The 24,336-nt window shown below is 37.0% G+C and overlaps 1 protein-coding gene and 1 long non-coding RNA gene across 3 annotated transcripts in view; both read right to left on the bottom strand.

The window, feature by feature from the left end:
• LOC133278595 (uncharacterized) overlaps nucleotides 1-24,336 on the bottom strand; it is a 398,225-nt gene that overhangs the window by 228,557 nt on the left and 145,332 nt on the right. The gene's annotated exons all lie outside the window — the stretch shown is intronic.
• Nucleotides 1-24,336, bottom strand: part of ESR1 (estrogen receptor 1) — a 159,266-nt gene that overhangs the window by 107,790 nt on the left and 27,140 nt on the right. Inside the window, exons 2-3 of one of the 2 annotated variants that reach the window (XM_061471533.1) lie at nucleotides 8,265-8,331; nucleotides 1,765-2,269 (exon numbers count right to left, since the gene is read on the bottom strand). In XM_061471533.1, coding sequence (XP_061327517.1) covers nucleotides 1,765-2,269; nucleotides 8,265-8,289 — 530 coding nt within the window. In that variant the 5' untranslated portion in view covers nucleotides 8,290-8,331. The remainder of the gene's footprint in view (nucleotides 1-1,764; nucleotides 2,270-8,264; nucleotides 8,332-24,336) is intronic. The other variant, XM_061471534.1, reaches the window with a different exon arrangement.

Here is a 24,336-nt window from a genome sequence, read left to right as displayed (position 1 = left end):
AATCCAGCACTGGCCTTACATATTTGCCGCAGTAGTTGAACTTTAAAAGTATTTTAATTGTATTTTTAAGTGTCTCCCTCAACTGACTGTTTAAAAATAAAATAATATTAATTCCATAGTTCAACTTCTAGTTCCAGGTGATTCTTGCTTTTATTCCTCCTAAAGTAAAATACCCATACTACAGTGCATTTTTTACCTGTGCATTTAGCTTTCACAAACTCACTACTCCACTGTTTACACATCAAAGGTCAGTTACACACTTTTCACCACAGGTTTACACTGGACATTTATGTAAAAAAATCCCTTTAATCTAGCACAAAGTCAGTCTCACTCTTAAGTCACTGGCAATCATTCAGGATCTTTATACTCTGACATGTATTCCCTCTTCCTAGAGGTTTTGTATTTGGTTGCACTAAAATGCATTTTGTTTGAACCAATTCAGTTAACACTGTACTGGATAGTCTGACATAACTGTTAGTTAGCATTTCACCAGTGTTTATCCCATCTGCTCCCCAAAACTGATTAATCACTTGCAAAAAGTGCAAACATCATCTGCTTTTTTGGACCAGATTCTGCAACCAGATTCTTAGGCTGAGTTAGCCTGTCTTTGAGAACATACGCTGCTGCTCACAGTAGCACATTGTATTTTGCAAATAAGCCTGGCAGAGTCTGGCCTTCAAGAGGGAGAAAATAACTTGCTTTCATTTTCCAAATTCATTCCATTTCTAGTAAACTCACCTATACCTCTCAAATAAAAAGACAGAGACATAGTTTAGAAAAAAAAAATGACACCTAAATGTTCACTTTGATTCACTGAAGCCCAGTGTAATAAATTAATGCAAAACTATGCTATGAAAACTGCATGAACATTAACAATGTGGGTATTGGTGTGTATGACTGTTTTCTTGGAAGCTATAGTTCTATCAATTTCTACCACTTCCTTCAACAAATAGTGAAGGTTCTAACAACTAAAAATAAATACTTAAAGAAAATTATTCCCCCTCCCAAGATTTTTTAATCATTCTATTCTAGACAAATTAAGTAAAAAATAAGAAAATAAAAAAAAAAGCCAAAACATAAAAAACCACCACCCTCTATTGAGGGACAAAACCCCTCAAAATCTTATCTTTTTAAATGCAGCATGCCAGATTTATGGTTAATATATCACCCTCCAATGAAAAGTGTGGGTTAATACATACACAGCTCTTAGGATAGATAGCTTATGAAGGTGATTACTGACAAATACTGACACAGAGTCAACTCTAACCACTTGATTAGGGAAGATATTTTGCTTCTGAACTACTTCCTACACAAGCCACTTCTCACACTGTAAAGGAAGCCAGAGGAGAAAAATACTCGTACCATCAGCTAAGAGCTGAACACCCACTCACACCCAGAAACGTGTGATGGTGGAAGTCTTTTTTACTATACTTCAGACAGTAATTCTAATATATTACAACAGGGAGGTCATTTGCCATTCTTGAAGCAATTCTGATTTCATGTTTTCCCAGGGAACATTTGCACTACTTATCCAATTTGTTTCTCATTTCTGTACAGTTTTCAAAATTTAAGGCTTACTGTCACAGTGAGCTGTGAATTGCAGTTTTGCTTTGTTCTACTATATTTTTTATTATCTAGATATCATAGATGGTTCAATTAAATCACATGGTCCTTTACACAAAAAAAAAAAGATTAGGGCATGCAGATTTCCACATTCTAATTCTCCCAGGTCATCTGCTTAAAGTATGAAGAAAAATTATTTACCTGTAGAAGGCTGGAGCAGCAGCTTCCCTCATCCCAAAGCTGCCCTGGTCATTTTCAAGGTAATAGGGTACCTGTTGGCTGTGATGATGGATGAAGGGTGAGAGCTGGGGCGCCGTTTGCAAGAACACCACTGGACTTGGTTGAACACTGTTCAGTGAGTGAAATCCTGTCAGACTGCTGGACCCAAAAGATTCAGAAGTTGGGGCATAGCTGAGAGTAGTAGAGCTGTACACGGGAGCTGTAGTACCGAAATCATAAGTGGCACCTTCTGGGTAGTTAAAAACTCCTGTCTTGCTGGTCTCCACATACATTTCGCTGAGCGATCTTTCCAGGGGAATCTTCAGCTGAGGTCTGCCCAGTGTCTCCAGTTCAGTGCCTTGAATCTGGTGCAGCAGGGTAACTCCAGAGGTTTTGGTGTGAAGGGTCATGGTCAGTGTTAATGGCAGTGAGCAAGGAACATATCTGCTTTTACTCTCAACAGCGAGATCGGCAGCTGGCAGTCCACCTAAAAAAAATACCAGAACCTATTCTGAGGTTCAGCAGAAATCATGATAAAGCAGCATTACACAGGTATTCCTCTAATCTCGGCAAGGAGGAGGATACAAACAGATGCAGAGGGAGCACTGAAAGCACACATTCTCTCTCTCTTCCTCCCTGCCTCTCTCTAACTTTTAGGAACTCCTCATCTGGGCTAATATGTGTTACAAGGTGCTGGCCACAAGCCAGGAACTCTTGCTTTGTACTGACATTGGTTTAAACATCACTTCAGAAACAATTAGTTTTGGAGTTATATCAAATAATTGTCCCTCTAAATGTTACTTCATTCTTACTAGTCGTTTAATTTTTCACTTCAGACTAGCAACGCTCTGCTGCGACTAACGGGAAAGAACACTTAAATCCAACCAGGAAGAGTAGTCCAGTAGTCAGGAGTATTACTGCCTTTTATTTCCTCAGCAGGCTCCAATCTATCTCTGCTTATGTCTCCTCCTGTTTGTTTGATTCATTTTCATGTTTGCTAGAAATATGTAATGTGTACATTGTAATGACCCTGGGTAGGACTATGCTGTAACTGAGATAAGGCAAAGCAGAATGTGTGTGTGCAAGCACATGTGTCTGTGTGTGTAACAAGCCTCGGTTAATAAAACTAACTGAAAAATTAAAGAATGTATGATATCTATGTAGAAGAAAAGGTTTATAATATACTTTGGTCAGTAATAGCAAATTGACGTTACTAGACTGTAATAACAACATTAAAAAGTGAGAAAAATCTTTAGATTAGCCTAGAAATTTCTTTCTGCTTCATTTTAGGGTGTAAAGCATGAAAAAAGGCATCATTCAAGCTTTGACACAGGAAGATCCTAAAAGGAAAAAATTATTTGATTGCGTGACACAGGAACTGAATACAGGAAATTCTTTTCCCCAGTCCTGTGAACAAAAGCTCAGCAAACTTAAAATTTGAAATAAGACTCAAAAATAAATTAATCTAAAATAATCAAATGGAATCATCCTTAAAATAAAGTAAAATGCCTCTCAAAGTTATATTTAGAATGAAAAAAAAAAAAGGAGAGAGAGAACATAATGAAAAGGTGTGGCATGCATGCTTCATCTTGCAATCTCATTCCATATAATTGTAACTTTGCACAAACCAGTTCTCCTGAACCAGCTAAATGAAAACCTCCATAAACTGTTTCAAGATCTCTAGCTTTATTGCTGCGGTCTGTGGTTCAGTCAGCGAAATAAGTTAGTGCCAACTCTAAACACATTAATATATGGGCTCCAGTTAGTATGTTTCGAATACTAGCAAAGTCTATGCTTAAGCAACTCTACAGTTATTCGGCTCAACCTTCATAAACCCCAAGAAACCGAAAACCTGAATATGCAGGTTACTAGCAGCTTCAAGAAACGTTTACTAGAAATGGTTTTATTTTAGTAATAATAATATTTTTTCAGAACTTCCACTATAACAGACAAAGTTATTTATACTTGCAGGGTTATTCTGAAGCAATATATACATTCATACCTCCGCAGACACACAGTTCAGACAACAGCACACACATAAATATGTACTTGATAGATTTCCTCACCCACCCAGCCACCCTCCCTACCCTGTTCAAATTTCAGACTGTAGACTTTGATCGAAAAGATAAGCTTGTTTAAATAACACCGGACTAAACATGTCCCCAGCTAAAAAATAATAATCAGACTGTCATACCCAGCAGTTCAGAAAGTCTTCGAAGAGTTATTCTGAAAATATGCCAGACAGTGTGAGAGAAAAAAAAGAGAGTGTGTGCATGTTTGCATAGAGTGGGCGAACGTGCGTCTGCGGAGACTCACAAAACGGCAAGCAAGCATAGCTCTCAGCAGCCAGTCTGCTGGGCTACACGCACTGAAATGAGTGGCAGGTACGAGTTTAAGTCAGTCACTCTTATAGATTTCATTCTGTCCTTCAGTAATACATAGAAAAAGCATCATCTTGTATTAAACTGCATAATCCGAGAAATAATAAATCTCCTTGACATAAGTAGTATCCCCTTCTGCAGTGTGCTACAAGATGGACCTTATTTTTTTATTTAAAGCATTATCCAACACACATGCTACATTAGAATTACTGTATTGACACGTGACAAAATGCTCCAGAATAACAGCTAGGTGGAAGGTGGGTGATATAAGTGTGCATTAACTTCCGAGTATGTCCTGTACAACATCAGTGCTCCTTGCATGCAGGTTTTTAAAACCTCATTCATTATTTTGGGAGGGTAGTGTGTTTTCAGGGAAATGAATATTAAAAATTTCCACCATGTACAAATAGCATTAAAACACAGTGTAGGGCTAAGTAAAAGGACCATTACTTCTGCTCCATATGGTTTAACTAAGGACCCCAGGAGCAGCTTTCCACAAGCCAGCATGGAAAGTTACAGTCCTGCCCCCTAATGGGGCTCAGCAGTAGACAGCTGCACTATCCCTGCAGCATGCATTCTGGTACATCTGAATGCCACCAAGAATTTAAGGGCTGGCTGTGGATCCCTGTGATAGCATCCTAGAATATTTGGCTTACTTTTTCTGCAGAAGAAGAGCCAGAGAGCAAAGAAGAGCAAGGGTGAGGCAAGGGGTTAGTCAAGCCAAATTCCAGGAAGAAGTTGGATTTTATTTGTGTATACTGTGAAAATCAGTTTCTGATTCTGCACACTATATGTGGGTTGTTCAGATATAAAAAAAAAAATCCAGATATAAAAAATCCAGATATTAAAAAAAAAAATCTATGAAATGCAACAAAATATCAGAAGGGTGTTTTTCTTGTCCTGCATGGTGATGACTATTCTGCTTGCTCCAAATTAACACATGCTGGTAATTCACCCTGCTTTAGACATGGCATTACATGTGTCTGCTTGTGGGCTCACCCCCCCAAAAAAATTAGACCTATGTTTCTAAATCTTGCTGTTTGTGCTTAAAGATCAGGACTTACTCCACCACCCTATTTTATTACTCATCTACTAGATGTCAGGTTTTACATGTTGTGAGCACAATATGGAAACAGGTACAGGCTATAACAACAATATTTGGTACTTTTCACCAGTGGACAAAAAGTCTATTCAAAAATTTGGCTTCACTAAATCCCACTTCATATATGCCTTTAAAAATATGCAGATCTCATACAGAAGGGCTTGCCTCATTCGCTGTGTATTTTTTTTAAATCACATGTAGTAATGACAGAGAGCAAACAGAAACATGAATTGGCTGCAGCATCTTTATTTCCAGTGCTAGACAGAAGTGTTCGACAAATACTTGTCAATGGAAAATCGACCTTAGAAGTTTAAGAATCCATAAATAATTATAAAGTTGGCTTTGATCTATCCAGACTTATACAAACATGATATGTATGCATATGTTAAAATACAGAAGAAATAGGAAGGAAAGAGAAAATAGCTATTAATTAATACTGAAAAAACAGGAAAGGACAGTCCACTGTGCCTGAGGAACACAACAAGCATGTTGGCAAGGAAGGTCAAAGCAGAAATTGCTTCTTCAGACATAGTGATTTTTAGTGAGACTGAATCAAGAGATGAGTTTCTGAAACAGTGATGATTCAGACACTATCCTCATGGAAATGAGAAATGAACTGATTAAATGAACAGAAGTGACTGATTAAATCCTGTGTTCCCCTTTATAGAACGTCAACCTTTCTATTTTCCTTTTCTAGATCGGCCAGAGTTCCAGTGCTCAACTCAGATTTTCCAGAGTGATGAATTTACTCTGACTTACACTAATAAAATACTAAATGCAGTAACTTTAAAATTAAATCACATTTCTGTGGCTCTGTGGTTAAATTAGTATCATTTACAGCTGAAGAATATTAAGAAACATTTCTAAAGGCAAATTCTGTTTATTTCAATTCATTGATGAATAGTTTGTTTCCAGTTTTTACATTTCTGTCTTTTTTTTCCTTTTCTCTTGCTTAAAAAAGTACTGGAGTGATCAGTTCAAGCAAGCAGAGTCATGCATAGTGCAGTTTGGTCCACCTGGACCATCAATCCAACACCCCTACCAGCTACAAACAGGAGGATACTGAGACAAATTCAGGATGCTTACCATAACAGACAACGTGAATGTGTTTTCACTTCAAAACTAGAATGCAGCTTAATAAAAAAAAAAAAAAAAAAGCCTCCTTCCACTGATTGCAGATAATGTGGCATCAGCAAAAATGGACTCAGAAACAAAAATATTAAAAGGATAGATAATAAAAATTATAGAAAATATTCCTCTAACTTATCTAAAAAACCCAAAGAAGTTTTGGGGGGTGAGAGTGCTATCAGCAATTTTCTATTAACTGAAAGTCCCAAAAGCCAGTCAGAATGATATAACAAAACAAGTTCAAAAAAAAAAAAAAAAAAGAAAAAGAAGAGGAGGAAGAAACAGCCTGAGCAGAGCCTTGTTTCTGGCCAAGATAAAACAGCAGTTTGAGGGAAAAAGAGATGAAAGCAAAAAACACTCCACAAAGACTATTCAAATTATAAGAATCTTTAAAGATAGCAAAACTCCTAATCCCATAATGGGCTTTTTTTAGCACTAGTTTTAGTAAGCATTCCAACAAAAAATGGTAAACTCAGAACTTAGAACATATACTATAAATTTTCCATAAACCTGCTGACAGTAAGAGACCATAAACTTCGTCGCTTTGGTTCCACAGCTATAAAGATAGAAGCTTTTTTTAGCTGCTGCAATTAAAGAAGTATCTATTGCACATAACAGGAGGAACATTATGTTTTTCCAAGATTCCACTGTAACATTACAGAAAAATTATGTTGTGTTTAGTCCAGTGAGGAAGCTCGTCAAGATAGACAGCTGGAGAACAGCACCATCTACCCCACTGCTTTATAAATCTTCTCTGTGAAAAAAAAAACCTTGATACCACTATGCAAACCAAGGTCTATGCTTAAAAATTCCTTGGGTCTCTGTAAAGATAAGTGCTTCACCCTGTTATTAGGAGTTTTAACATTTTTTAAGTTGATACAAAGATGGATCCCCTTTTCTTTTCTCCTACGCCAAGTAACTTACCAAAACCAGTGACAGCACCAAAAAGCTGGGCCCAGGATTTTTAAGTCTAAATTTGTATTTTATGTTTGTTTTACTGTTAAAAAGGGAGCTTCTGTTTTCACATGTCAAATGGAAGAGGAGAATTAGAGAATATTTGCTCAAAATAGTTCTTATTCCAAACAGGGAACCGTGGAATACAATTGCTCTACACATATTTATATAAACCTACAACATTTAAATATACATTCATTTTACCTATACTTTGTGTGAAAAGATCTAAGACATACATTGAAATTATCACAGGTTTTTGGTAATCTGATGCTTTAAATTTTAATCCTTTGTTTAGAGTTATTTATGACATTATCAGATTCTAGCCACTCAGGTGGAAATTTTACATGCCAGTGATGAGCTCAGAGTAATTTGGAAGTATCTGAGTCAATTGGAAATAAATGTTTTGCTTTTTATTTTTTTCCTTCAAGAAATACATTTTTGAAAGTAGAAACACTTCTGCTGCAGCAAATCAGGGGTTTGGAGCAGGAGTTATGAATCTGGCAAAGAGCTGGAACTGTGTCACAGAACTGCCTTTTGCTATTCTTCTGAAATTCCTTCTACATTTGGCCAATTTTTTTCAGCCCTTGAAAAGTTGCAGTGTTTTAAGAGTTAAGATTTCTAAAAGCTCTCGCCTATCTGAGACTGCTCTCTCCTCTCACAAATTCTAGTCCTGACTAGACTGGGCACAAAATTTCCCAATGGAATGCTACTGTCCAGACTAGTATAGACGCAAAAAGTTTTTCCCTTTCATTACTCTTCTGTGGCAGATTAAGTGTAATGGGCTTACATGCAGATTACTGTGTCAGTTATAATACTGAATTTCAGTCCCCAGATGTACAGACTGAATTTCCTTCACCAAAATGGAGCACCATCTGCCTTTTCAATTCAGCATTAGAAAACAACAGGTAGAAATGTACCTTTGCCTAAAGGTGTAGAAGGCATGCTGCAATATAACTAGCTTGTGCATTTCTTCATTTTTTGTACCTAAGATGAGAGACGATAAGACTAAATAATTGTGCCCAGCTCATACAGAATAAATTACTTACTACATACATAAAATGGGCCAAAATACCTGAGTACTCTGGACAAACTCAAAAGATATTAGCAAATGCTGATGATTCAAAGTTAGCAGATGTTTTCACAGAGGCAGAAAAAGAGAGAAAAAAGACATTTCTCTCATACACAGAATGTTAACCCCTTAAAAACAAAGATGTTCACTGTCAGAAAAACAACAATAGCATGATTTAAAATTAAGAAACATTCCCTGCTTAATCACAACATCTTAACAGACCATTCCTCATGGATCTAGCATGATCTAAACCCAAGAATGAGCTCTGAAATGCAAAACTGGAGCTTCATATCCCATGTTCATATTCATTTATCGTGTTTGTATCAAAGACAAATTGAACTGAATGACCAATAACAATGAGTTAGCATTCTGAAAACAGCCTGGCAAGAAAACTTTGAAAATCTTAAGAAGAGAGTTTTGTATCTATTGAGATCCACTTAAAGCTGATGCATCTTCAAAATGATTAAATATTACGAAGTCTAGGTTCCCCAAAATAGCCAGAAATTAGCCACATGTTTAATCCCATTTATGCAGTGATTTTAACAGAACTTGTGAGTTTTGTTTACAAAATTTGAGGCATGAAAACCTGTCCAAATTCTCCTGTAGAGCCTTCCAACACCCAAGTTGAAAAAAGTCCTGGTGCTTCAACATCTTGTTCTTGTTACCAGCTACTGGCAACAGAAGTTCCTCATTTTCTGGGCATCTTCAGAGAACTGGATTTTCTTTAGTTATTCCACTAACCATCATCAATCAATCTTTTCTGCTATTGCAAGCATAGTTACATGTACCTGTGAATAATCATCTGTAGCCAGCACATCAAGTCCTCTTCTGTACCTTAACTTCTCTCTATCCGATTAAAGATTATCATAGAGCCACTGGACTGTTGCCAGTGCCACAAGAGGAAGGTGTGTCAATTTACGTCTAGGCCTATTTCTCACTTCAGTTCCAAAAGGAAGAGCCCACAAGGGGTAGTCATCCTGTGCAGACCTGACGTGAAACAGCAAATTCAATATTCTAGATAGAAAAAGTGTGGTAGATGCTATGATTCTATGATTCTGCGGTAGAGGGTTATTAATGTAATTCACCAGGCCTTTGTAACTGGTAACAGTTTTCTGTTCCTGTTTACTTTTTTAAATTCTCAATCACCAATTAACAATATATTTCTTAATTCCAACAACAATTCAGCCCATCTAGGAAAGAAGTCTCAGTAAAAGGCTCCTTCAGAAGATATAATTCCGTTTAAGTTGCAGAAATGTACCATCTATATTAAAAGGTGCATTTTGGAGCTAATTAGCTGTTTCTTCTATAACAGTCATAGTGAAGACATGCAGGACCCTGAAGATTCTTAAATGAACCCATATAAAACATTTTCTGACATATTTACATTCTTTATTTGAAAGAAACTTATACGAATTATATTAAATATATAGTTCTAAATAACGCCTTCTATGACAGTATGAATCTGTCACTGTCTTCAGTGGAAATGATCATGATGAGCTAAGTCAAAAATGAGTTTAAGTGCTTTGCTGGATCAAGGCCTAAGTCTCTGATCCTCACACACACGTCATCTCCAACAATCAGAGAAGTCCAAAATTAACAGCCACGGGGCTTATATCTCATTCTTTGGGAATAACTTGCAAGCTTTCCAAAATTCTGTTTCTGTGATATGACATGTACTCCTTACTCCAGAGAAGAAATCCAAATTTAAAACTGACTTAAGAAGCATAAAAGCATGGCCAGTGGAATCTGAACCAAAATGCAATGCGAAACACTCAGTTCTATAGTGATTGTTGTTTGTACTCAGGAGCACCTAAAAGCACCATCAGAAATTTGGTTCTTGTTGTGCTAAGTACAACATATACTTAGAACAAAGAATGTTTACTTACTAGCCCAGATTTAAATATCTGGGCTTATGCTAGTGACTGAAAATAGCATCCTTAAAGGAAGGGTTTCTCTATTTCTTCACAAAATCAAAAAAGACCTGATAAAGTATCTCCTGCTTCCATTATGAGGTTTCATTGTTTAACAGAAATAAAGTCTTCTCTCTAAACTCTAAATATAAAATCTTTTGATCAAGCTGTCAAACCATTCAACAACCACGAACACAAGGAACCTGTACAGAACTAAAGAATTAACACTAACAGCAATTGCTCAAAAAAATCAGGGAGTTACAAAGTAAGCAATTACAAAATAACACTTACAAAAAAACCCGTAATGTATACTGAAGCATCAACATATGTTACAGCTGCTGAAGACTTTGTTTCTTGTCAGAATGATCATAAGCAACAATAAGATAATACAATTTCAGTTTTGTCTAACCAGCGTCAAATAGAAAATGGAAAAAAATAGGCTTGTGGTTGGTGAAAGCTTTTAAAAGTCACTTCTGGGCTTCTGCAGAAAGACAAAAATGCATTGTCATCTGTCAAGCGGAACAAATAGGACCTTAGTGATTCAGTAACAGTTGTGCTCTCTTGGCAGATATTAGCTTGTTTAAAGCAGGGAAGATCAAAGAAAGTAACTGGATGCCAACAACAACAAAAAAAAAAACAAAAAAAAAAGAAAAAAGGTCAAAGTTATTTATTATTTCAGCATTCCCCTATCTTTATTTGTTCTTCTACCATTCTCATTGTTTTGTGCAACAAGATGGAGGTCTTCCTGAAACAGAGCAGTCAATAATCTAATGCAATGGTTCTTTTGCAATACAGGCTTTCCTATAAGTCCAGAAACCCATCAGAGCAATAGGTTTCCTATTTCTAAGGGTATGTAAAACACACAGTTCCACACACTCATTTAGCACAATGTTCTAAAAGCCACAGAAGTTATTAGCTACTAGTAATAAATTAGAAAACCAGAAAGAATGAACATCAATCACTGTCGTTAGAGACGTCCAATAAAAGAATATCGATACTGAAATTAGATAAGAATATTGAAACTGTAGGAAAACCATAGTTGATGTTAACTAGCTGCCATTTTCCCAAGGAAGTAAGTTGAGAGCTGCAAATCCTTTAAAAGCTGCAAACACTGCTACTACAGACTTCTTACACATGTGGTAAATTAATTTAAATTTTTTTAAGTTTGGTTGTGTTGTTTGTTTTTTTTTTGTTTTATTTTTCCTAGAAATACAGATAAATTTAAGTTCTGATTATGTAACTAAGGGATAGGGTTATTCCTAAAAATTCCTAACTGAGATCAAAGCCTCAGCAATGCATCATTCGTACAACGTAACAGAGAGAATGGGCAGATCTGTACTATGAAAAGACTGCTGCTAGCATGATGCTATGCTCTGGATGATTAACCCCAGTTTCACAGACAGTATAACACTACTATGGTTACGTTGCTTTGTATACCAAGTTACTACCTCTCTACTGTGTAACATATGAACTAATTCAGGCAGTAATACAGCATGATTCTTTCCAACACACTTCTTCAAATAGGATAGGTATACTTAGAAAAGCCTCTTGACAGGAATAAAATTACCCTGTAGTGTAGACTCTCCACTGTATTGATTCTCCTCCCCTGAGTACAAATAGTCCTGGCATCATCAGATTTATATGGACTAGTGACACATTACAGCCCAGAGCCAAGGTGGTGACACTGCAAATGGCACCAGGAAGGCTGAAGCCCCTATAAAGAGATTAGCATGCAGAGACCAGTGTCAGCCACCCTCATCAGAGGTGACTGAGCAATGAAGAGGTGACAATAAAGATGTTGAAAGCATCCTCCTCAGGGAAATACTGCCTTTAGTATGTTACAGGTAGATGAAACTCAAGGCTGCTTCTATTCTAGTGAAAATATGACACGTACCACCAGACTCTCTGCAATTGCACTTTTAACTGTTGCAATATTTCCTGGGATAAGTTTGGCATGTGGTAAACAGCACTACCTCAAGCTATTCCTAAGCTTGTTTGAGCCATTAAAAAAATTATAGGACTATTCCTATTATTTAGCTTGCATCCATCCACCACTTCATGGAAACTATTAGCACAGATGCAAGCAATTCCAGGACAATTGGCCGCAGTGCCTGGAAATAATCTTGGTTGTATTTGATATCTCTTTGATCCAAAAGATTGGTTTGCTTGTTAGGTGTCAAAGTTCAAGAGAAATCTACATTGGTAAAGCCTGAGCATATCTCACTCCCAGCAGCTTAAGCATGAGGAGCATGCACAGTGAGTAGCTGACAGTTTCTGACCTTGAAATGGTCAAGGGAGAATTCACAAGGAACAGAGGAAAGACATGCCTGATTCAGTGTTCAGGGAATTCAAATTCCTGAAAACCAGTCTGAAAAGTCAAATTTTTTACACTTGTCAGGATTTAAAAGAAATTGTTTTGTGGTTCAGCTCAAGTGAGTTAGCAGCGAACTGTTGACAAAAGTGGTGACATCCCACCTCCCATATTTGCATTACACCTCTTTCCATGTTTCCAGTCTAGAGACCTATATTAGCAGAAAGCTTTGGTTGTTTTCAGAAAGGTATTATGCCAGTGCAGCTCTTGAGCCAGCTCAGGAATAGCTGCAGGAGCACATGGCCAGAATGAAGAGGGAGACCACCTTGTTCAGCAATACCTAGCCCTTAGATTAATAGTGCAGTCAAGCAGAACTAGCCAAAGCAGAAAGGATACAAATGGCTGAAAGGACATTTGTCCACCACACATTCACATTGGACCCAATAGAATTATAAATAAATAAAATTATAAATAAATACACCAATGATTACATATACCTATTACATGGTTTATTAACCAAAAGAATTCCAAAGTTGTAGCATGAACTCCGGTCTGCAAAATCTGCACCACCCAGAAAGCGCATGCGTAACACCCATGACTTCTCACTTCCATACCCTTACCAGCAATCCCTGCAATTTTAGTATTCCAAATAACAGAATGAGCATTATATAGCATTCTACTTAAATAACAGCTTGGACGTTGAAATATACTCCAATAAAAATCCCCACATTTCAGTCTTCAGACATTCAAAAATTCTTTGTCTTTTCTTATGTGGTCTGGGTCCTGAAACATGGTATACATCAATAAATCATTTTGAAGCAGATGTAAAAATTACTATTTCCATTCAAAATGTTATCCTTCAGTATTCACAGTCCTAGTCTGGATGAAAATTAGTTTGTATTCTTTTACAAATGCTTCAGTGAATCATTTGAGAGACTGATCCCACTGGATGTCTCTGTGGTTTTGAAATACATTTGCTCTGATAAAGATTTTAGGCCATGTACCTAGAGATAATTTGAACAGGTGTTTTTCTTGAGCTCATACAATAAATCAGTTTACTCAGTTTTAGAAACGAGACATGACTTAAATTTGTTCATATTATGCCATTAGACTAAGCTTAACAATATTGCAGCAGTTTCAAGTCAAGTGTAGTGCTCAGAGACCACGATGGTTGCCAGGTTGTATGTCGGACAATATACAAAAACTGTTGCTTATCAGTCCACAATATTGAACGCTGATGACTTGTAAATATATCTCCAACTTCACTGTGTGGGATACAGGCTCCAAAAATTTCCAGCATGTAATTTTACCAATGAAAATTCATGTGTTATGACTTCAGACACAGCTTAATATCCCGGTTCAACCCACTTCTCCCCACATAATGTTCTTAACTTAGCCTTCATTGTTCATGATCAAATAACATAATTTTATACAAAAAATAAAAGCACTGTTAAAAATCTGCATTTGCTCTGTGACAAAACAAATGTATGCTGAACACAGATTGCTACATATTTTACCTGAGGTACCCAATCCACATAAAACTGCCCTTGATAGAACTGAATGGACTTGATCAAAACTTAAAAAGCAACTGACTAATTTGCATGATGAGCATGACTGTGTCCTAAATTAAATCAGTGAATAAATATTCCTTGTAAAACTAATAGGATTATCCACAAATAAATTTTCAACAATGATACATCAAAATAATATGGTCCTTCTTATGAAAAGAAAAAAAAAATAAATCCACTGCTAGGCAATACTATTTTACTAAATTTCTGCTTCGAAATGTTAGTTTTGAGGAAATACAGGGGCAAATATTGTTACAGTAAGACAGAATTAACAGTTGATTTTGTGACAAGAATCTCTCGCTGATTTCTTACACTCTATTAATATGAGGAAAAAAACAAAACAAAACAAACAAAACAGCATAAAAGATACCACACCACCAGTGTTTGAACTCCAGCAAAGTTGAAAGATTTTTATTTTTTCAAGCACTCAATTTTTCTTCTTTAAAGGAATAAACTGTCATTTCTTTTCCTCTCCCATACATTGTCATTATTGGTCAGGGATATGCTGTAACACCTCTATCCAAGAACATTTTACTTTTGTTCTCATGGACAGAAGTTCATGAAGGAAAACAGGATAACTTTATCCTTTTAAACACATTCTAGATAAACTTACTGATTTTACAGAGCAGCAATAAAATATACCCATTTGCACTTCATGCTCTTTAACAGATACAGAAAGATTAGAATCATAATTGGCAAAAATAAAGTGGGCTTTCTATCAAAACCCATCATATGCTGAGAGAAGATTTAGAGACAATAAATACCTATCCTATAGCATTTTATTTTTACCTAAATATGTTAGATACCACCAACATGGAGTTGAGTACTTTAAAAGATTTATAGCTACAAACATTGTAATAAATAAACAGAGCCTGAAGCTCTGTTAGCACTCTACAAAAATGGTGAAAATAGACAAAGCCTTCTAACATACTATGTTGTCAGCCTTTCTAAAAAACCCTCAAAACGGGCTGATGTTGAAATAGTGTTTGCAAATCAATGCATCTGGCCTACATAGGACAGATAAGAGAAAAAGGATCCAAGCAGTTGAGCTATTTCATATTTTAGGTAAGTTACTGAATAGCTTCATGTCACCAGCTGCCTTTCTCCTAAGCCAAAGCAGCTCCATTAACATGTCCTCCCTGACTGAAAAGTACAGCACAATCAACTTGAAGTATTTTCTCAAGTTTCATAGGCTCACATTGCTTAAAAACATAACTCAAAAGAAGCAATCAGAAGAGAACAGTGTGAGCAATCCTGGTGTGAAACTTCAGATGTTATAATCTTGAAGAGAGGGAAGCACAGGTAGCATCACAGAAACCAATTTTCAGAAGAAGAGGTTACTGCCTTCAAGATAGAAATGGAAGGAATATTAATTTTGATAAATATTGAGGCCTAATTATCTCCTGGAATCTGAAGGTTTAAAAATGCTACCAAAGTTACCATCTCTTCGAATGAACGGAAAGATGCGTATCTGCAGTTACATGGTTACTAATGCCTGTCACTGCATCAATTTATTTGCTTTCTGGAATATTTGAATTCCACATGAATTCCTTTTTTAATTCTAGCTGCGTACTCAGATCTTGCTTCATTTGCAGACTGTCAGTAGACAATTACAAATGTGGATAGAAAAATTAATCGAGTAACCCACATTTTAAGGGAAATCAGAAGTCAGAACTTTCAGATGTGAACAGTCACAAAACACCACAAAACTTCTGTGATGAACATCTAGAGCACTTTGAACATGTTAAAATCGTATTCAATAGTCTTATATTTCCATAGCTAAATGTTTACAAATATAATATTTATTTTGTTCAAAATTTGAAGACTGCTTGTAATACCAAATATAGACTTCTGAATCTACAAATTTTTTGACTCTGTTACATCAGTGTCTTGTACTGATGAGAAGTCTGAAGAAATAAGTGAGGAGACCCAGTTGCACAGGTAGCTTCAACAACATTGCTTAGAGTTACAGTTCTGCCAATCTGTAAACTTTCTTTACTGAGTTACAAATATTTGGATGCCAGAGAGGGACTCTTCATTAGGGACTGTAGTGATAGGACAAGGGGTAATGGGTTTAAACTTAAACAGGAAAAGTTTAGGTTGGATATAAGGAAGAAGTTCTTTACTGTGAGAGGTGGTGAGGCACTGGAACAGGTTGCCCAAGGAATTGATGAATGCTCCATTCATGACAACTTTCAAAGCCAGGTTGGACAGAACCTTGGGCGATATGGTCTAGTGTGAGGTGTCCCTGCCAATGTCAGGGGGGTTGGAAGTAGGTGATCTTAAGGTCCTTTCCAGCCAAACCATTCTATGATTCTATTCTTGCAAAAACTTCAAAACTGTTCCTTCCTTGGGTGTAATACCAGGTCAAGTTAGTAACCCTTGCTTTTGGGATTACAGAAGTTCCTTCAGACCCATGAAAAAATACCATTCAGTCCATACAGTTAACAATCGGTTATACATAACATTTAACAACACTCCTTTTGAGTGCAAATCTATAGCCTGAATATAGTCATTTCACATGATTTGGGTCACTCTAGGATACCCAAATACTACATGAGGCTGGCATTTACAATAAAGTAGAGGAGACCTATGATCTCTGGAGCAGCTATGTGTGGGCAACTGACAGTTACATCTCATGGGTCACTGTGCCTATACTGATACACATATACACACATACATGTATAATATGTATATGAATATATATCATAGTATGTGCATGTGCATACCAATAGTAGCACTCAGTTCTGATTTGGGGGACAAAGGCTATAAATTCTACTCGTGCTCTTTTCATACTTTTAAAACTTCAAACTTCTGTTTTCTGCTCACAGGATTTTCTGAGCATAATCTAGTTATCTAGTCAAATCCTCAATGGAACTGTCTTCCAAGTTGTCTTCATTCTTCCTTCTACCTGTATAAGCTGTTTGCGTCCATAACAACCTTTGTCATGGAATCTCACTATTCCTTGCTATGTGAAAAATTTCCTCCTTTTGCTTATTCTGAACCTTGTGTCTTGAAGCGTCACTGCATGATCTAGGGGTCATACTCTTTTTGGAAGAACTACTTGACACCTATCCATTCTCTTCATTAAATCCAAATCATGAGCCAGAAAGACCAGTCAAATCAACTCTGAAGACTCCTGGAAGAACTTAAAATCATTAATCACTTTATTCAGAAGTCCTAGGTATGATTATTTTTCTGCTTTGGTACAGCCCTTAACAGTTGGGTGCCCAGTTTCATGACTAAGGCTGCAATATGCAAGACGAACAGCACTAAAATTCTGTATGGGCAATTTGGAAGGAGCACTCTGAGCATGTCTAACACTTACAGCAATACATTAAAAGAAAGCTTAACAAAAGTTACTTACTTGATTTCATTTTAAGAGATGAAAGTATGAGTAGAAGCAAGACTGTAGCCTGGTGGTTAGAAATTTCACTAGGGAAAATGAAAACGTAAATTTTAATCCTGCTCCCAGAAATCTCTGTGCTTTATTCAAAGTCTGCTTTCATGTAAAACTCACAAAATAAGGTTTAGATGAATACTGTAATGTGCAACCTCAAAAATGCAAGAATAATAATTTCTCTTGAGGTCTATTTAAGCTCAAACAGCTTTATGCAAAGTACACGTCCAATGGGGAGCCCTCTGCACCAGGAGAGAAAAGTAAGCTCAGAAACCTACCGGGGACAGGGTATGTAGTCATCCCTTGCTAGCATTAAGGCAAAGTTTCTGCCTGTGAAACAAAACACAGAGTCTGGGAAAATGCTCATTAGACCACTAGATCAAAACTCTCAAGTAGAAAACAAGATTTATACTTCTGATAACCCTATCCAGACTCATCCTTCCTTGAATACATATATAAGTGTGAGGTCAAAGAAACAAAGAGTTTCCACATTCTCATTATGGTCCTAGATGACAATGGTAACTAACACATGCAACTCTTTCATTCAAAACATAGGAAGGTGATTACAAAGTGTTCTCATGTTTTGGCCAGAGGGGTTAAGATATTACATTTTCATGAATTACAGTTTCCTGGCTGAAAAACAGAAATAATTTTTCCCTAGAATATTTATCCTCATGAACGACTAACTTCCTGCCAGATTTTCAACTAATGGTTATTTTCATGCCTAAACTACAAGGGTAACTTTAATATTTCGGTTTAAAAAAAAAAAAAAAGGAATTCCAAGTGAATCTATCGCATCACCCAGAGTTTAGTTTAGTTTTACATTTGTACATCTAATTGCAGACTTCGCTTGGTTGATACATCATAAAAGCGGTACTCCAAAGCTGTAAAACCATGTAAAACAATTATCTTGCTGCTAGTTTGTTTATTTGTCCTCACTAAGCTAAGCTGCAATAATCCATAAAAACCATTCATCCACGGCCATTTTCCACCTGACACACCCAAAACTTTTCACTCCCCTATGTCCCAATCTCATATACATCCTGTATGTGCGTAATATTCCACCCATTCCATTTTCAGTACAATTTATACAGTAGTACTAAACAGCGTTCACAGCACTATTCATAAACACTAATCAGGAATATTTTCCCTTATGATAGCTTGGCTTCGTGAACGAAGATTTGGGAAGGGCTTTACCCACGCTTCCTACAAGCACAATGTGGTTGGAAAAAAGGCTGCTTGGTCATTCAGGATGTTTCTGAACAAGACTCTCAACTCCTGGGTCAATCTCGAGTGACCAATGTCCTGAACCGCTAGCATGCAAGGTTGGGTATGCAGCTTCCAGTGCACCTTATCACCTGCCGTTTCATCCCTCGCCTGTCACTACAGGGCTTTGCAAGTGTGAGTAAAGCCTTCGAGCCTGTGCAGTGGATTTTTTAGGTGAGGCACAGCGTGCACAGAACTGGCCCCACCCTTTACACCTGAGGTTTATCTGCCAGGGCCTAGCGAGCTTGGAAGGTGACAGCAAAGTCCTCAGGTCGTAGGTTTGGTTAGAGTGTCCTTCACTTAGATGGAAAACCTTACAGGGCTAGCAAGGTCCATCTGCCTGGGTTTGAAATTAGAGTTTTCCTTCTCCTAGGATGGATGCCTGAAGGCAAGTGTGAAGATGGCTTGGCTTCACAATTGGGAAGGGCATTACCCATGCTTTCTGAAAAACACTGTCATCTCCCGGGTCAATCTCAAACGACCAATGTCGCAACAGCACAATATCAAACGTCTAGGTGGGATTCTGACTCTGACTTAGAGGTGTTCAGTCAGGGTCTGTCCAACATGTAGCAATTTAGTAATAGAGGAGGCTGAAACCCAGAAAGAGATAATGGTTTCTAGTTTCCTGATCTATGTGCATTTCCTCATCAATTATTATCCATGAATAAAGTGTATGACTCAAAGGCCACTGCAACATACAATGTTGTTTTGCGGAATCCAAAATTCTAACAAAACTAGAAATCTGGAGCTGAAGTAAGGCAACATCTGAAACCCCAAAACTATTGAATTTATATTTCTGCCAGCTGACTTTGCAACCTTATCTTTGCTGTTCAAAGGTGGTAAATATCAATGGAAATACTTTTCATTAAAGAGAGGTGAAAGCATAAGAAAGGATAACGCAGTACTATAATCTGCTCATCTGTGTCAGCATTTCACTGGAGGATCTGCAGCTGAACGGTATGAAACTGCGCTAAGAAGTGGTAGGATTAGTCAAAATATTCTAAGAGCCACTCTAAGTGGTTTAATAAATAAATAAAAAATATTTTCCCCTAAAACACATTTTCCAATTGAGCAATTTTCTTCTTGTAGCTACTTAGCAACAGCAGTCATTTTCCATACAGAAATCCTCCTGATACATTGAAAAAGCCCCAGGCAAACTACCATATACAATATTCATTATTCTGAATGCACAAGTGGAAAAAAGAAAAAAAGAAAAACACTTACTTAGTTCAAAATAACACTTTATTGTTTGGCAATTGTTACAAAATATCTTTTGCCTATATTCCAGACACAATTTTAAATTATTAACCATAATTGGCTTTTATCAATATTAATAAATAAATAAAGCTGTAAATCTGCAAATCACTGACATCAGTCCACTGTCACAGCGTTTAGTTACATTGGGAGCCAGCATGCAGTTCAATAGCTCTGCAACCATTTCAGATAACATTTTTCTACAATCCTAGTTGGAATAAGCAATTTGACATAAAAAAAAACTGGACACTTGCCTTCCCTACTGTGTCTAAGGATACCAGCAGCATTAGTACTTTGGGAACAAATAGTGACTCTTTAGAAAACTTAATGCAGACAGAGCCATACCACTTCAACATCAAAATGTACCTGTAGTGAGATCAAATCCATTTCTATTTCATTACAATTTAGTATCTTTGTGGTTATTCAAAGGTGCTAATTAAAATCTGGCTGTACTGTTTAAGCTCCATCTGTTCTCTCTTCCTCTCTTACCCTGTTGGGAGATTGGTTGGAATATTCATAGCCACAATAGTAAGTCATGTACTGTGAAGATGGGTATCTGATTAATACAAGAATGGGTGTAGGAAAAAAGAAAGATGCATTGCTATTGTGTAATGACTTCTGAACACAGTTCAGAAGATCTTTAAGCATGTGTATAAGCTTCTGTGAATATTCTTTAAAGGTGTTATCCAGGTTTGAAATTTTGATAAAACCGAGATCCCACATTCTCTTAGACTTTCCAGATTTCAAGTAATTTTTGTCTCTGTTTTTCAACTTTTAATATTCTTTTAAAATCATAGACAAATGAAACAGTATTTTCTCTGCTGGTATACTTTGAGCACTCTTCTCAATCCTTTATTATGTTTCTCTGTTTTAACCTCCAAGAATTACATTAGCTGGTTTTGTCACAATATTGCGCAGCCAGATCACAGTTGCTTGGTTTTCTCAATACTCTTTCCAGAATTATTGTTTCCTGAGACATAGAATAAGATTACGATAAACGTGCAAATATAATACAATTGACTCATTCTATGATTCACACTCAGCGCTCAGGTCTGAGTGGCTGCACTGCCATACTTTTAACTTCATTCCTGGGATCACTGCCGTAGTGATTCAACCAGCTCAGAGCAAAGACTGCACTTTTTGCTGAATTCCAGGAAACACAAGCACAACTGACAGCCCTATTTGTTGAAAGGTTCTCTTTGGATAGACAATATGTATACATACTCAGTTTAGCTTTCCCCTTCCAGAGCACTTCTATTTCCCTGAACCCAGAAGGAATTGCATATTCTCTACCTGCAACCAGGCATAAATATGCATGTCTTATCACTTAGGTATACTAATACAAAACTTTCATTATCCAGGACATTAAATATATTTAGACTGTGCCTCATTGCCACACGGGTGACATGAGCCCCAGCACTATGTGCTATGAATGCAATCAGTAACTCTAGAGAGGGCTAACTTTGAGTTGTGTTTGCTATGGATCTGCTATGGGAGGGGTTAAGTGATAAACAAGCACTTATTAATCACAAGTCTAGTTTATAAAAGGAACCTCTTACTGAAAGAATAAATAAATTAAAACTTCTAAGAATATTGGTCTGAAGCATCAACAAATTTGAAGGGAAAAAACCCTTAGTGAATATGCTACACAATGTACCCTTTTCCAGTGCTTAAAAAAAGAGAAAGCAAATATTAACAAGCATAAAAACACAGACTTCATAGAAGAGAGAGTCAGCAAAAGCATTTGGATATGTGCCAGGGGACTGAAACAGAAAAATGAATGAAGAGTAAGAATTTGTACAGATTCAGAGCTGTTGAGTGAGCAATGAAATCAGAGAGCTTTATGTTTTCTGCATTAGGTGACCGTTGGTCCAAAATTTAGTGAAGCCTAAGCTTTTTTCTCACTCAGCACTCAGTGGATTTTGGCAAATATTTCTGCCCAGTGACAGTGTTGAATAACATCATGTATAATAGCACTTGGAATCTGTTCTTTACCAGTGAACACCATTTTGAAACTGCCTCTTTAATGGAAATAAATGTCTGAATTGTGGAGCACAGTAGTAATAACAGCTGTTATCAGAAATGTCAACCTTACAGGTTAGGGGGAAACAGGGCAGCTATCTATGGCTCTAAAGAGAAAGATAATTGGCACAAGTGCACTAGCCTCTCTGGCCTCTGACAAATAAAGTCACTCGGGTACAAATTACCGTGGGAGACCCTGGAACTTGCCTCCTCTGAAACGAGGTGCTACCTTCATTCTTACAGTTCATAAGTGGTTTGTTAAGGTAGGAGAATAAATAAATAACTAAATAAATAAACATGCTCTCCACTCACATATAGCACCCTTTCAACAACACCATTATTCTGATTCGCAAAGATCTAGCATTTCAGAATGTTTTAAAAATGGCAATACACAATGAGAGTTTTAGCCTGGCAGCGCAACTTGTTTCTCTTGCAAACCATGTTTTGGGCAGCAGAGAGTACTGGCATCTTTTCCTTCAGGTCAAAATCAGGCAGTTCTATTATCTTCTAGCTTCCTTGACTACTAGTCACTAAAACTTGGCACCTGGCTTTTCATTAACCTATTTGTCTTCCAGGCCACCCATTATTCATGCTGCTAGTAATACATTGGAGAAGAAAGGTACTGCCACTAAGTCAGGAAGGCTCTGAGCTGCAAAGTTCCTGGATACTGGAGGAGTATTCTTGGGAAAATATTCATTGATTCTATTCTTATACCCTTAAAAATGCATCCAGCTTTACCATTGCTGAAGACAGGACATCGTGATATATTAACATTTGGTCTGACCCAGTGCAACCATTCTTTTGTTCTTGGAGTTCATTTGTAACAAACTGTTTGCTTAGGCTAATACACTACTTCTGTTTCAGGGATGAAATTAAATGTCTTTGATCTCACAGATTATAGGACAGAAAGGTATAAGCAGACTGCATCTTATATATGTGAGAAAAGTAGTTTAGAAATGTTCTATGCCCACTGATGAAAACACATAGTAGAACTGCAAGAATTAGCAAGCCTATATGATGTATTTTTAACTAGTTTATCAAAACCAGAGAAAAGTCGAACTAGAGGGAAGCATTCCAGAAAATCTCTGTATCATTCACAGAATTCAGTCTTGCACATATACACTTGTAACCACTATTCTTGGAGTATAGGAAGAGCATTCCCCCTAGCTTCTTATTCTATAAAAAACAGACAGATTTGCACAAGGTCCTCAGCCATTTCTTAGAGAGAATCTTCTCTAAAGCAAGCGTAAATAAATTATTCTGGAAATTGTTAAAAGCTGCAAACTACTTCCAAGCGATCATTACCAGTAGCTAAAACTTGTGTGCAATTATAAAGGGCAGAAACAATGCCACAAAAGCAAGAGTATTGCTCAACACAAACTTGATTTCTGAGGGCCGATCTAACCCTAGTCCTGATTACAGTAAGTCATTTCCACAGCTACAGGTGACAGGCAGCCCAAAGCAACCCACGGTCAAAATGACATTCTCATATTTAAGAGGACAGAAGACATAACTGCTTCATGTTTGCAAACAGTGCTGAACACTATGAGTAAAATTTAACAAGGGCAAGTGCTAACTTAAGAGAAATCAGGAGCGTAACAATACATAGGTATATATGCCTTTGAGCACAGAAAAGCAAAATGGCAACCCATTGTAAGAGTTCCCTTTAAAGAGCTAACAGGATAGACACAAATCTAAACTGGGGTCTGCTCATCCATTAACATAACATGCGACAGGAGCGCAGATGCCTCACAACTAAAAGGGCTGATCTAGCCCAAAAAGGCTCCTCCAAAATCCACACCTTGTCTTTTTGGACTTATTTAAATAAGTATTTATATTATATTCGCTATCTTGATATCTGGACTTCTCTTTAAATGTCAGTGCTAACCCAAGCCATACTTTTACTTCTCTGTCACCTAGTCTTTGCCCTAAATTTTAGTTCCTGTGTCTGATAACTCTTTCACATTACTTTTTTTCCCAAGCATTCAGCAATATGTTCCTTACCCAAAATAAAAAAAAGGGGTAAGGAAGTAAAAGGTAAGAGTTAGCAGAAATCTTATACCTTCTTGCTGGAAAATGGGAACTAACTGCATTGTTTAAATGAAAGTAAAGAAGAGGGATTGGATTGAGAAAAATGACAGACCACAGATATACCTCCTGGGGGATAACTTCTTGGGACACCCAGTAGC

Source organism: Pezoporus flaviventris, unplaced genomic scaffold, assembly GCF_033815535.1.
Source record: "Pezoporus flaviventris isolate CSIRO_AGI_PZ_B2104156 unplaced genomic scaffold, CSIRO_AGI_Pfla_v1 ptg000066l, whole genome shotgun sequence".
Taxonomy (NCBI): domain Eukaryota; kingdom Metazoa; phylum Chordata; class Aves; order Psittaciformes; family Psittacidae; genus Pezoporus; species Pezoporus flaviventris.
The sequence above is the reverse complement of the archived record's forward strand: the minus strand, read 5'-3'. Positions and strand labels throughout refer to the sequence as shown.